Raw genomic sequence first — 13,507 nt, 5'->3', positions numbered from 1 at the left:
TGTTAAAACGAAGGAGTCAGGGCAGCCTGGGTGGCTCAGTGGTTTGACGTCGCCTTTGGCCCAGGGTGTGATCCTGGAGTCCTGGGATCGAGTCCTGCATCGGGCTCCCTGCATGGAGCCTGCTCCTCCCTCTGCCTGTGTTTCTGCCTCTCATGAATAAATAAATAAATCTCTTTAAAAAAATGAGTCAGCCCTATGTTCACTTTATTTTGATGAAATGATTCACCAAATAAGATGTGGTTGAAAGTTGACTTAATTCCTTAAGTTCTGTTCAATATTTGATACTGGAATGTACGGGGTTGGGTGGGGGGACTTATGTATAAAACATGATCCCAGGAACGTCTGGGTGGCTCAGCGGTTTAGCACCTGCCTTTAGCCCAGGGTGTGATCCTGGAGACCCGGGATCGAGTCCCATGTCGGGCTCCCTGCATGGAGCCTGCTTCTCCCTCTGCCTGTGTCTCTGCCTCTCTCTCTCTCTATGTGTTGTTCATGAATAAATAAATAAATAAAATCTTTAAAAATAAATAAATAAAACACGATCCTTGCTCAGTGAGCATATGGCCCAGATGCTACAGGACACAAGTTCCATCCGTGGAACCAGAAGCAGGTGCTTTTTTTCTTTAAGGAGTGGATCTTGATGCAGCAACACCAGGTGTGAGTAAAACCTCATGAGGAACCTCAGTGCCATCCCCAGCCCTTCTGGGTAGAGCAGAGGGTTGTCAGAGGAGGGTTCGGGTAGCCCCGAGTCTCTGCAGTGTACCCTGGGCTACCCTGCAGGAGAAGTCAGCAGGCCCCCTCTTCTTATGGGGTCCGTGGTGTCGTCCTGGCCCACATCAGGGAGGCCAGCTTTACCCAGGCCGTGCTGGTACAACAGCCCACTAAGCCCATAAACATGTATGGCAAAAAGTGAGACCCACTCTGTGTCAGAAAAATACTGTAGACCTGAGCAGAGTGAAATAGTTTCACTAGAACGGCAAGGTGTGCATTTAGGGAGCTTGAGGGAGCCACGCAGGAGTCAGGAGTCGGGGGCTAGAACAATCGGAGAAGGCTTCGCAGAAAGGGGAGCAGACTTTGAGGGGCATCCCGACCCCAGGAGGAATGAGCAACCGGGCTCATAGACTCTGGACGGCGAGAACCCAAATCCTAGGCAGGTGCTGGGGGAGCCCTGAGCCAAGTCCGGTGGAGGGGGGGCAGCCGACCCTGTCTTTCCAGCAAGTCAGCGGCGGGGAGAGGGGGTGATGGAGGGACCTGCTGCCCCGCAGTGGAGCGGAGCCTCCATCCTCCCTCTGGGCCTGCAGGCCTTGGCTGGCCTAGGCCATTCTTTTTTTTTTTTTAAGATTTTATTCATTTATTCATGAGAGATACAGAGAGAGAGAGAAGCAGAGACACAGGCAGAAGCAGAAGTAGGCTCCATGCAGGTGGCCCGATGTGGGACTCGATCCCATGACTCCAGGATCCCAACCTGGGCCGAAGGTAGCGCTAAACTGCTGAGCCACCCAGGGATCCCCCATCTAGGCCATTCTGGGGGGGGGCACTTGCTGTACACTCACTGGGTCAGCCAGGAGAGCCGGTTCCTTCCCCTCTAAGATCCCTGGGCTGCTCCATCCACCCCCCACTTTGCTGCCACCTGCGAGATCACACCTGGAGCAGCCCTCCTGGGCTCCCCACCTGCGCCCCCCACACCTGAGCCCCCACCCCGCCCCTTGGCGCAGCCTGCGAAGCTGATGTGCAGAGTGTCCTGGAAGGACAAGTCCTAGGGAGCCCGGACAGAGGCCCCGGGGTGCCGCCCTGCGTGGGAGGCCTGGCCTCACGTGGGACCCCACTCAGAGCGGCCCGGGCAGCTCGCGGCCAAGGGTCCCGAGAGCGCGGGGAAAGCGAGCATGAGCACCCCCTTGGTTGGAGGGACAGCGCTGTCCAGGGTACTGCCCGCTGGCCGGGCGAGGAGCGCGTCCAGGCACATTGGCGCCCACCCCGGGCTGAGGCACAGGCCGCAGGTGGCACAGGCCGCAGGTGGCACAGGCCGCCCCGGCTCTGGCGACCCGTCTTTCTAGCTGCGAGTTCCGGGTGCCGAGGATGGAGCCTGCAGGACCCCGTTGTCAAGCTGCTTTACGGGGCAAGGCTCTTCCCACACACGTATGAGGCATAACCTTATCCTCCTGTCGGGACGTCACTAATCCCGAGAGAGCCTTGGGGGAAGTTTGCAAAGTCACCCGTTGCAGCTGGCGCAAGCGACAGTGACAGACGCCGTGACAGGTGGCACGTGCTGACGACCGCAGGCGCGAAGACACCCGACGGCTGCGCCTTTTCTCTCTTCCCCACTGAAAGCTGTGAGTGGCCGAGGCTGGGGCGGGGGACAGGTGGGGAGCTCACAGAGCCCCCGGGTGGGGAGGCATGTCGCAGCGAGCTGCCCCCGAGAGAAGGCAAGTGTGACAAATCCACCTGCTCGCCGTACACCTCCACAGGCTACGCACCAGGCCACCGAGCCTGTCTCCCCTGTTACTGACATGCCAGTTACCAGGTTCCTTGGCCAGTTCTCCAGAAAAGACTGAGGATCAAAGTCCTCCGGGCCGGCCCTTCTGGAATCCTCTCCCTCAAGCTTTTCTTTTTTATTTTATTTTATTTTATTTTTTTACATTTTATTTACTTATTCGTGAGAGAGGCAGAGCCACAGGCAGAGGGAGAAGCAGGCTCCCTGCGGGGGTCCCGATGCAGGACTCAATCCCGGGACCCCAGGCTCACGCCCCGGGGCCACAGGAGATGCTCAGCCGCAGGGGGGCCCCCCAGGCGCCCCTAGAGCTTTCCTTTTCTGTTCTCACCTTCACTTAATGAACTTTTCACTTTACCCTTCTGTCCATGAGATTCAGTCTTGGGCTCCGGGAAGCGAGAATCCTGCAACTGGTGCTATGGTGACTCAAGCAAGTACATCGTCATCTCTGGTATTTGACATCAGCAGCCGTGCCCATGACAAAGCTCGTCGTCGTCTCGAAACCCAAACACGACAGGAAGTGTGCTTATGATTCAACGCCATCAAGGCCGGGGAATGTGAGGGGTCATCAGCAAGGGGATTGTTTCAAATACGCCTGCCGCATCCTGCAGTGTGAAATCTCACTACTCATCCAGTTAGTTTTATTATCTGGGTTCATATCAACCTTTTTACTTTGGACTGACTTTGTGTGGAGGGATGAAACAGAGAGTCCTATTATTATTATTATTATTTTTTGAGTTTTTAGTTTAAATCCCACAGTGTTAGTTTCAGGTGCACAGTGTAGTGATTCAACATTTCCATGCATCACCCAGTGCCCATCACTACTTAGGCCCCATCACCTCTCACCCATCCCTTGACTCCCCTCCCCTCTGGTGACCAGCAGTTTGCTTTCGCTTTCTTTCTTTTCTTTCTTTCTTCCTTTCTTTCTTTCTTTCTTTCTTTCTTTCTTTCTTTCTTTCTTTCTTCTTTTTCTTTCTTTCCTTCTTTTTCTTTCTTTTCTTTCTTTCTTTCTTTCTTTTCTTCTTTCTTTCTTTCTTTCTTTCTTCTTTCTTTTAGCAGTTTGTTTTCTATAGTTAAGAGTCTGTGTCTTGGTTTGCCTCTCTCTCTCTTTTCCCCTTTGCTTGTTTGTTTTGTTTCTTAAATTACACGTAGGAGTGAAATCATATGGTATTTGTCTTTATCTCACTGACTTATTTTGCTCAGCATAATACTCTCTAGCTCCATCTACAACCTTGCCAATGGCAAGATTTCATTCTTCTTGATGGCTGAGTAGTATCACCTCGCACCTGTCAGAATGGTTCTAATGAACAACACCAACAACAGGTGTTGGAGAGGACGTGGAGAAAGGGAAGCCCTCTTGCACTGTTGGTGGGAATGCAGGCTGGTGCAGCCACTCTGGAAAACTGTGGAGGCTCCTGAAAGAGTTAAAAATAGAGCTACACCATGATCCAGCAATTGCACTCCTAGGTATTTACCCAAAGGACACAAAAATGCCAATTCAAAGGGATACATGCCCCCCGATGTTTAGAGCAGCATTATCTACAATAGCCAAATTATGGAAGTAGCCCAAGCATCCGCTGATGAATGGATAAAGAAGATGTGGTGTGTATTATTGGACTTGGCAAGTTATGAATGAAAAGCAGTTAAAATTTGGAATAACAATTGCAGTTTTCAGCAGGGCTGTCATAGAGCAAATCTGAAATGAAACCTAAGAGTATGACGGTGAACCCTTGGACACAAAGGAGATCTTTTCTGGTGCTGCCCCTAAATAGCCGGGCTGCAGTTACCTGGCCACCCAGGTGCTCTGAGAATTTTCTTTTTACTTTTCATTTTTCAAAAAAAGAATTTATTTATTAATTCACGAGAGACACACAGAGAGAGGCAGAGACACAGGCAGAGGGAGAAGCAGGCTCCATGCAGGAAGCCCCATGCGGGACTCGATCCCATTACCCAGGGATCAGGACCTGAGCTGAAGGCAGATGCTCAATCACTGAGCCATGCAGGCGCCTTGAGAATTTTCTTTTTAAATGACAAATATGTTTGTATTTAATCGAATGAGCAACGATGTTACTCATGTTTAATCATACAGATTGCTTCAGGATTGTAGATACATAGACACTCAAAGGGAGATGAAATGTATGTCAGGAAAATACTGGAAAGAATTTATACCCGGGTTGGGGATGTCCTTGTCTATTATGGTGACTGAGGGGCATTCATCATATGCTAAATTACGGAGCATGTAAAACTTTAAAATTCCGTAAGACTTTCATTGCCCACATCACCTAGCATCTTCAGATAGTAGTAGAACATTAAAGTGGGGTACTGAAAAGCAGAAATTAGCAGAGGTTTGTTCAGAAGCTAGGCTCAGATAGCCAGAGGTCTTGTCCTCAAACTCTTGCAAATATGTGATTTTCAGGCAACAGAAAGAAAGTACCCTCTTCCCTTGCTTATTGGGGGACAGGCTCTTGAGACCTGTGGTAAGTCCATGGCTTGCCAATTACATTTGTTTAAGGACAGATCAATCTTATGTAAACCATACCAAAAAATTATGGTTAATATTATTTCTATAAGAATGCCTTCTCCTCCTCCCACCTTCATTTCCCTTGGGTATGAAGGCACTTCAAAGACATTGTAGCTTTGAGTGGATTAGATTTTGTCTTTTAAATAGACTGGAAATGAGGAGACATCTGCTTCCTTGCATATGTTTGCTGTTTGGTGGTTCTAGCAGTTATTCCTCATGACTCCCTTGCTTTTCCCTGGCCCTGCATGGCCACTGCAAAGAACCAGACAAAGGCTTCTGGAGGAGAGATGAAGGCCCAAACCTCACATCTTCAACCATTCTAGAGGGTTAAGAAAAAGTTTTACTGGGTGCCGGGGTGGTTCAGTCAGTTATGTATCTGTCTTAGGCTCGGGTCGTGATCCCAGCCGGGGTCCTGGGATCGAGTCCCTCATCAGGCTCCCTGCTCTGTTAGGGAGCCCACTTCTTCTGCCTTTTTGTTCTCTCATGAATAAATAAATAAGATCTGTAAAAAAATTTTTTTTACCAATTTGATTGAAATGAGTTTAATGACACCCGAAATTAAGGTAATATTGTGTGTCAAGTGTTTCAGTTAAAAAAAATAAAAGGAATATATTGAGCCTGAAGGTTTTGCAGGAGATAATATTAAAAAGACAATTCATTTATGGCATTGGTTGCTCTTCAAAGAGAATGAGATCTTTTCCCCCAGTTGTATTGAGATTTTTTTTATTTTTATTTTATTTGTTTATTTTTTAAAGATTTTATTTATTCATGAGACACAAAGAGAGAGAGAGAAGCAGGGACACAGGCAGAGCGAGAGCCAGGCTCCATGCAGGGAGCCCGACATGGGACTCGATCCTGGGACTCCAGGATCACACCCTGGGCCGAAGGCAGACGCTCAACTGCTAAGCCACCCCAGGGATCCCCTGTATTGAGATTCAATTGACGTATAGCACTGCGTAAGTTTAAGGTCTATAGCATAATGACTTGGTTTAAGAGGGCTAAGAGCTTAATGTTTCATATTTTGGGTTTATAGTCATTGGTCCAAGACTTATTGAATAGGTTTAGAAACACATAAAGGTAAATTATATAGGGGATTTTTCTTCAAATGTTTCTTAGATGAAAATATGCTATTATGGAATTGTTAGGCTGATAAAAATTTGGGCTACTTTGCTAGAAAAATGCAAAAAGATATAACTTAATGAAAAGTAAGGTAAGTTCTAAAGGTCATTTATGTAATCATAGAGCTAGAGACAGAATCAGAATGAGTGGAACTAAAACAGAGGGGAAAATTCAGGTAAAGAAGATCTGTGGAACTTAGGTGCTTGCGAGTTTGAGGCAGTTTGCAGGTAGATGCCAAAGGTGAGCCGTTTTGGAAATCTGGAAGTCACAGGCCTCCAAGCTCACCCGTACTGAGCAGCGTCAGCCGCGTTGACAGCAGGCGCGTGGAGAGGGGTTGTAAAAATTTGTTTTTCCAAGTGCTTGCTGAGAAATAGAGCTATTTACCTGCCATGCCTGTGGTATTTATGCCACATACCAGAAGCTTTTTGTTTTGTTTTTTTTTTTTTTTTTTTTTTGAAGTGTGAAGAAAAACAAACAAAAATAGTTCAAAACTGTGTATACCTTTGCTCTGTGTTACCGGAATAGAAAGTAATTTTTCACTTCATAAAATAACCACCCACCTTGAGATGATTTTCAGCTTCACAGACGCTAAGTGAGACTGAATTTCACCCAACCGTTACGAGTTGGCCAACAGATGATCCTCTGGAAGATCTCACTCAGCCCATGTGAAGTACGCGGTGGTGCCGGGGCAGAGCCGGGGGCGGGGGGGGGGGGGGGGGCAGAGAAGAAGGAAGTGGTCCGCTCTGCTTGGGGGGAATGAGGCTAGAAAGACTCACAGAGGAGGTGACCCTGTATCTTGAGAGAAGAGTAAATATTTGCCAGGCCGGTGAGTCAGGGCGTTAGTGGAAAGGTGGTCAGTGCAACCCAGAAAGTAGGAGCAGTGTGGACTAAGGTGTGGTGGGGTGACATAGTCCAGGTGCTTGTGACTTTGGAGGTCAGGAATGAGGTAGGGCACAGTGAAATAAATACTGGGTGGAACGCGGCCTGGAAAGCAGGGCCAGATTCACGGACATCCTTGTACTGAAGAGTCTGTTTTCATTTGTTTATTTAATATATTGGTGTATTGAAAACCTACTAAAGGACAGACCTTGGGGACACAAGACACATTTTGCTGTTGTTGTCCTTATGGAAGTTATAGTATAAAAGGGGCAGACAGACATTAAATCAGTAATCACACAAATAACTAATTTTACTTGTGATGAGCTCTCGTCTGTGAAGGACGATGCTTGTGTAAATGAGAGTTTGTGATGGAAAAATCTAACTTAATCTGAGGCTCCAAGGGGGGGCTTCCTGAGGGAGTGAGCGTGGACCTGAGAACAGAGTAGGGGAAACTGAGCCAGAGGAGGGCGTATTTGGGTGGAGTTGTTGGGTGAGGTTGGAAAGAACACTGAGGGCGGATGTGACGGGGCAAAGGCCTGGGGACACAGAGTTATGTGGGGCTGTAGAGAAACCGAAAAGCTGGTAGCCTACGGATGGGCTCTAATCAGGGGAGCCACGTGAGCATATTCGCATTTTAGAAACCATCCCCGGGATGTAGTGTGGGAAAGAACAACAGCACACAGGACCGGAGGTGAAGACTCGCTGCCGTGTGCTGTTATCACAGACCCAGTGGGAGGGTCACGGTGAAGGCAAAAGCTGTAACCGTGTAGACAAGACGAGGGAATAGATTCGGTGGGTATTTAAAGGGCTTGACGTGGCCGTTCTGAATGACCAATGAATTAGATTGGAAGGTGAGGAGGGGGAAGCCAAAAGACTGGCTCCAGGGTTTCTGGATGGAGCAACCGGGTGGGCAGTGAAATGGAGCCCGGAGGTCGGACGTGGTGGGTGCAGAGGATTAGGATGAACCAAGGAGTTGCACTGTGGACACCCCTGGTTGGAAGTGCCTATGGAAACGTCCCACGGGCAGTGGAAGGGAGTGTGAGATTCCAGGAAGATTCCAGAGCTGGAGTCACAGAAATGAAATGTATCGTCCACGAGGTGGTGGTGGCATTAGTAGCTTGCCCAGGGAAAGTGAGCTGAGTGGGAAGACAAGAGTTTCCGAGACTACACCCTGGGCAGCACGGGTGTTTAAGAGGTGAACGTAGGAAGGAGCCTGAGGAAGAATGACCAGAGACGTAGAAGAATCAGAAGTCTAAGCTGGATGTTCTCCGTCTGCCCCTCCAGATCTTTCTTCCCTTCCGCATCCGGCTTTGTGGCCTGGCAGGCTGACCCCTGTGGACTGCATCTACTGGCTCTCTTGCTCTCTGGCTCCCCGAGGTCAGTGGCCGGGAGGCCCTGACAGAGAAGACAGGGCCAGAAGAGGGAGACGCGGGGAGATTCCTCCTGCAGGGTATGGCTTGCCACCGGCTCTGTTCCTCTACCCAAGTCCGCACTCCGGGGGCGCACGCGCAGCTGCGGTTCCTCGGTCTCTGCAGGCCTAAGGATGGGAAACACCTGTCCCCTGCTGCTAGTCCTCAGATCCCTCACCTTCCGTTGCTAGGCCCCCTTAATCCCGCCTAGATCATCAACCTCTGGTCCAGTCATCCCGGTTTCTTGCCATCTGTGTCCTGCTGGGATCCTCATTTCCAGAGTTCTAGCACAAAACCACGGAAAGAGTCTCAAGGTGGGGGTGGGCTACAGCATCAAATGCTGCGGAGACCTTGTTTGATGAAGGCTGAGGAGTCTGCGGTGTAGAGTCACCGGAGGGTGATGTGGCCTCAGTTGGCACATATTAAGGGACTGAGGGGCTGGGGCCTCATGACAGGGCACTGAGGAGTCGATGGAGAGGTGTCAACCATTCCTTTCAGGAGCCTCGCTATGAAAAGAGAAGGTGGTATTCTGAAGGAGCTGTAGATACACAGAGCTGTAGGGGGGTGTTTTCTTCCTTTAATTTTTAATATATTTTTAAAGATGTATATAGTCCTAACGATGTAATTTTTTTAGAGAGAGAGCACGAGTAGGGGTAGGGGCGGAGGGAGAAGTGGATTCCCCGTTGAGCATGGAGCCCAATGTGGGGCTCGATCCCACGACCCTGAGATCACGACCTGAGCTGAAATCAAGAGTCAGATGCTTAACCAACTGAGGCACCCAGGCCTCTCTTCCTTTTATTTAAATGCTTTTAGCCAGTGGATAGGGAAAGCTTGGAAGTGAGGGAATGGGAAACATGAAGGGATGCTCACCCAGGACTCTAGCAAGAGCTGACCGGAGGAGTTAACCTTGACCATCGAATGCTGACTTCTTAGATCCGAGCTGAGGAGTGAGTGTAGACGTGGACAGTCAATGTGTACTGCTGTGGGGTAGGTAATGAGGGAGTTTCTTCCTGAGAGCCTAAATTTTCTCAGTGAAAGTTCAAGGCCAGGGAAATTTCAGTAGCAGTCGTGAACAATAGGAGGAAAACTGATTGGGGACCAGTGAAGGCCTCAAAAGTTCACTGAAATAATTGAATAAATGATTGGTCTAAATGATATAAACCAGAATGTAGAATGTGTGGAGAAGTGATAATGTCATGAGATAAAGTTGGAATGTCTAATAAAGTGTCTAATTATGGGATCTGGTCTTTATATAGGCAATGGGGAGCATCAAAGGGTTTTGAGCTTTTATTTGCTTGACTTTTTAGTAATCCCTGCACCTAACGCAGGGCTTGAACTGACAGCCCTGAGATCGAGAGTTGCATGCTCTACCCACTGAGTCAGCCAGGAGCCTGCACTGAAGGTTTCTGATTTGTGGAGGGATGAAGAGAACATACGACTTCGGGTGGGGGAGTGGGGCAAGGAGAAGTACTAAAGGTCCCTAGAAGGCCTTAAAGTAATCCAGGAGACAGACAGGGATGTACCTTACTTGGAGGTTGAGAGTAGAGCCGACCAAGAGTCACCGAGGAGCTAGATCCGCTGAGACTAGTGGTGATGCCAACAGGTGGATTGCGGGATGGTTAGTTCCTTTCCCCAAACTCAATCACCTCCCATCTTAATCCACCCTAAATATACACTCTGAGCAAAAATAGGATGCTTTCTGTGCAGACACTGGTTTGACATAAAGTGCCTAGCACCACCCAGATTGCCACACTTCACTGTCTCCTTGTATAGACGTACACGGATTGCCTCTGCATGGAGCTTGCAGGCTACTCAGATACAGGAAATAAAAGAGAAGGAGTCGGAGATAAGAAATTTCAACTGGCTTTACTGGGTTGATGTCATGATCAGGCCAGGAAAGAGAATGTGGGAGATCATACCTGTGAAGGGAAATTAGGAATTTTAGGTCCCAGGATGATCTGGGTGGATTTGGGCAACTGGGGTTGAGAATGTGAGTCTGGAGCTTGGGAGGGAGGCCGGGCCTCACATGCTGGCGCTGTCCGTATGGAGCTGGTTGGGAGGCAGTGGGGGCCAGGGAGAGCGAGCGGTACAGAAGAAAGTTGGGGAATGGATCTTGGAGGGATGCTCTGGAGAGGACAAGCAGAGATGGAGGAGGGGTGTCAGGAAGGAAAAGGGGAAAATGCCAGAGAAGCAGGAGGATAAACAGAAGAACACAGCTCCTGACAGCCCAGATTGGAGAGTCACACCAAGGAAGGGCTAATTGAGGATAATGGCAGAGCAGGCAGAGCATCTTTGCCTTTTACAAAAAAAAAAAAAAAAAATCACTTCTCTTCTGAAAAGACTGATTTTTTTTTTTTTTTTTAAATCTACAGTTTGGTCTACAAAATGGTCCCTCTTTTAACATAACCTATGAAAAAATATTTAGAGTTGCTCTGAATCGCCCCAGCTTTGTAGTTTCGCAACCAACCTCCAGAAATGGGCAGTGTTTGCTAAGCATCCTTTCAGCGGTTCCATCGAAGTGCTTCAATGTCTACGAAACGTTTTACTTGAATTCCCTTTGATTCCCAAGTTCCGCATCCTTGTCTTCGTCGTAGTAGAGCTGGTCCTCGTACAGAGAGTCAACGCCCAACATGCTGGCCCAGCTCTCCCTTTGAATATAGAAGTTAGAATCCTCTTTTTCTAACCACCACAGATTCTCTTCTGAGTCTTTACCCCAGTCTCTACCACCGAGGGGCTCCCCTGTTCCCACTGAACTGGTTTCTTCTGGGAACTCTTGTAATAATGGCCCCTGGCTCTTGACACTCTTTTCGGCATCATCCCCCCATCCTCTTTCACACCAAAGAGCCAGTTCATCACCACAGGGTTGTAACAATTGTGTGTGGCTTATAACCCTTGTGGAATCACAGTCCTCACGGGGACATACAACCCCCCCATTTGCATCAGCGTCCATCGGGTGGGAATTCGGGTTGCCCCCGTCACAATTTTGCTGTGAGGGGCTTAAGTTTTCACCCGCAGCGATCCGGAGAGGAATACCACGTGGGCCTGGGTCTGCCTCCTGCATGCGGGGTTCGTATTTATAAACGCCCGAGTCTCTTCCCCGACGGTCGCTCTGGTCAGGATCTGGGGGGACTTCGGCAGTGGGCGGTGGTGTTTGCGGTACCGCATCCACAGCTAAAAATTCTAGGTCTCTGAGTGAGTAACGCCACTCCACTGCCTCGGAGAGGCGAGCTGTGGCGTAATCACTAATGCCCCTGCCTGGGGCCTGCTCACCGGAGGGCCCGGGACTGCCCGGGGACCCGGGCCGGGTCGGTGGGTCCCCCGATGGCTGGGTGCCAGAGTCTGGACCCGAAATGAGAGGTTTTTCAAAAGGCTCCTCCGGAGTCTTACACCTGTCCAGAGTCTCCCAGTGGGGGGTGTTGTCCTCGGCATCCTCAGCATCATCTAATGACACAACCCTGTCCTTCCTCATCCCCGAGGCCTCCTCCTCCGGGGGCTCGCGGGCCCCACGGCTGTGGTCGCCGGGCACCTCTTCTTCGGCATTTCCCGCATCGTCTGAACTCAGCGAACTCAGGGTGAACAAGGACCCTTCCTCAGAGTCCGAGTCGCTGTCCAGCGCGGAGGGGACATGCTCCTGCCCCGGTTCCACGCGCAGGTGGCGGCCTGCGTCCCGGAGAAGGTCCGCTGGGGCCGGGCCGGGCGCTCCTGGGTCGCCGGGCGTCGTGGCCCCCATGCAGGTGGACAGTACTTCCGGGGCGCTGGCCCCCCGGGGCCTCGGCTGCTGTGAGTCCCCCAAGTTCAGGTAAGCGCCCACGTGCATTGCCTCGGGATGCTCGGAAGGTGAGGGCCCGTCCGGCGGGGCCCGCGCTGCTCTGGGCCACGCTGGCGTTTTGGAGCCGGAGGCCGCCGCTTGGCCGTCTAAGTCTGGCCCGGGGCCCGCTGTGCACCTGCCAGCCGCGGCGGGGTGTGCCCCGGGAGACCCTTCCAGGGCCAGACGTGCATAGCTGCCTTGTGCAAGAACATGGGTGCTGGGGAGGCCGTCCTGCCCCGCCCCGGCTGGTCCCTCTTGCGCGGCCCTCGGCGGCCCCGGGAGGGCGGAGGGGGCCACGCCGTCCCCGGACATCGGGTTGTCCCTCCCGGCCCCGGGCCCTCCGTGCTCCCCGCCGTGCTCCACAGCAGTCCAGGCCGGAGGGGCGGGCTCGGGGCCGGGGCGTCCGGGGCTCCCTGCAGTGCCGCCCGAGGCCTGGTTGGAGTCTGCACGGTCCACGCCCGGCCTTTGGCGGCCGCACCTCTGGAACCACAGTCTGTCCACGAAAGGCCTGGCAAGAGCCCCCAGGCAGAAAGCCACGAGGAACGTGATGAACACGGCCAGGCAGACGGCCAGGGCGAGGTCCTGGGCAGCGTCCCTTGCTCTGCTGGCTGGTGGCGCATCCCTGGGGCTCCCGGCCCCCCTGCGCAGGCGGCTGGGCCTCCGGGTGGCCTGGGCACCCGCAGGGTGTCCCCTCCGCGGGGTTCCAGTGTGCTCCTGCGGGCCTGCCCGCGGCCCCTCGGGGGCACTGTCGGGGAGGTGGGTCTCCCTGGACATCCGGCTTCGGGGGGTCCACCCGTAGGCCTCCTCGCTCCCTGGAAGTGGGGCAGGGGAAATACACAGTGAGTGGACATTGGAGTAAGCCTCCAAGGGTTTTAAAAGCTTCTGTGAGGCCCCTCAGTCCTTCCCTAGCTGTGTCTAAGGTGTCAGGCCGGGACGACAGGCTTCACCGGTTGATCAGTGGTTGGGCAAGGCTAACACCACGTCTGCGGCCCTGCGCACTGTGGCACCGGCGGTTGGGCCCAGGGCGGCTACTCAAGAGGCCCGGGACGCTGTACATTTCTTAGGCTTCCTGCCTGCCTGTTGCCCATGGGGCGACAGAAGCCAGGCCGGGGGGACCGCGACATCGCTTTTCCTTCCGCGCCTCCTCCACCTCCTACATTCTATCAGCCACCTGCAAAGCTTTACCTGGCTTTACCCTAGCTTTACCCACGTGCATATCATTGTGTCACCACCACCACCACCACCACCACCCCACCCGTGGTAAACAAACATTCAAGTTTCTGGCT

The 13,507-nt window shown here is 51.7% G+C and overlaps 1 protein-coding gene across 1 annotated transcript in view; it reads right to left on the bottom strand.

Annotated features, from left to right (window-relative positions):
• Positions 1-7,189: 7,189 nt before the first annotated feature.
• LRRC66 (leucine rich repeat containing 66) overlaps positions 7,190-13,507 on the bottom strand; it is a 28,659-nt gene continuing 22,341 nt past the window's right edge. The window contains exon 4 of the mRNA XM_026016564.2: positions 7,190-13,033. Within this exon, the coding sequence (XP_025872349.1) occupies positions 10,956-13,033 (2,078 nt within the window). The 3' untranslated portion in view covers positions 7,190-10,955. The remainder of the gene's footprint in view (positions 13,034-13,507) is intronic.

This window comes from Vulpes vulpes, chromosome 2 (genome assembly GCF_048418805.1).
Source record: "Vulpes vulpes isolate BD-2025 chromosome 2, VulVul3, whole genome shotgun sequence".
Classification (NCBI taxonomy): domain Eukaryota; kingdom Metazoa; phylum Chordata; class Mammalia; order Carnivora; family Canidae; genus Vulpes; species Vulpes vulpes.
Note: the sequence above shows the minus strand (reverse complement) of the source record. Positions and strands in the feature narration are given on the sequence as shown.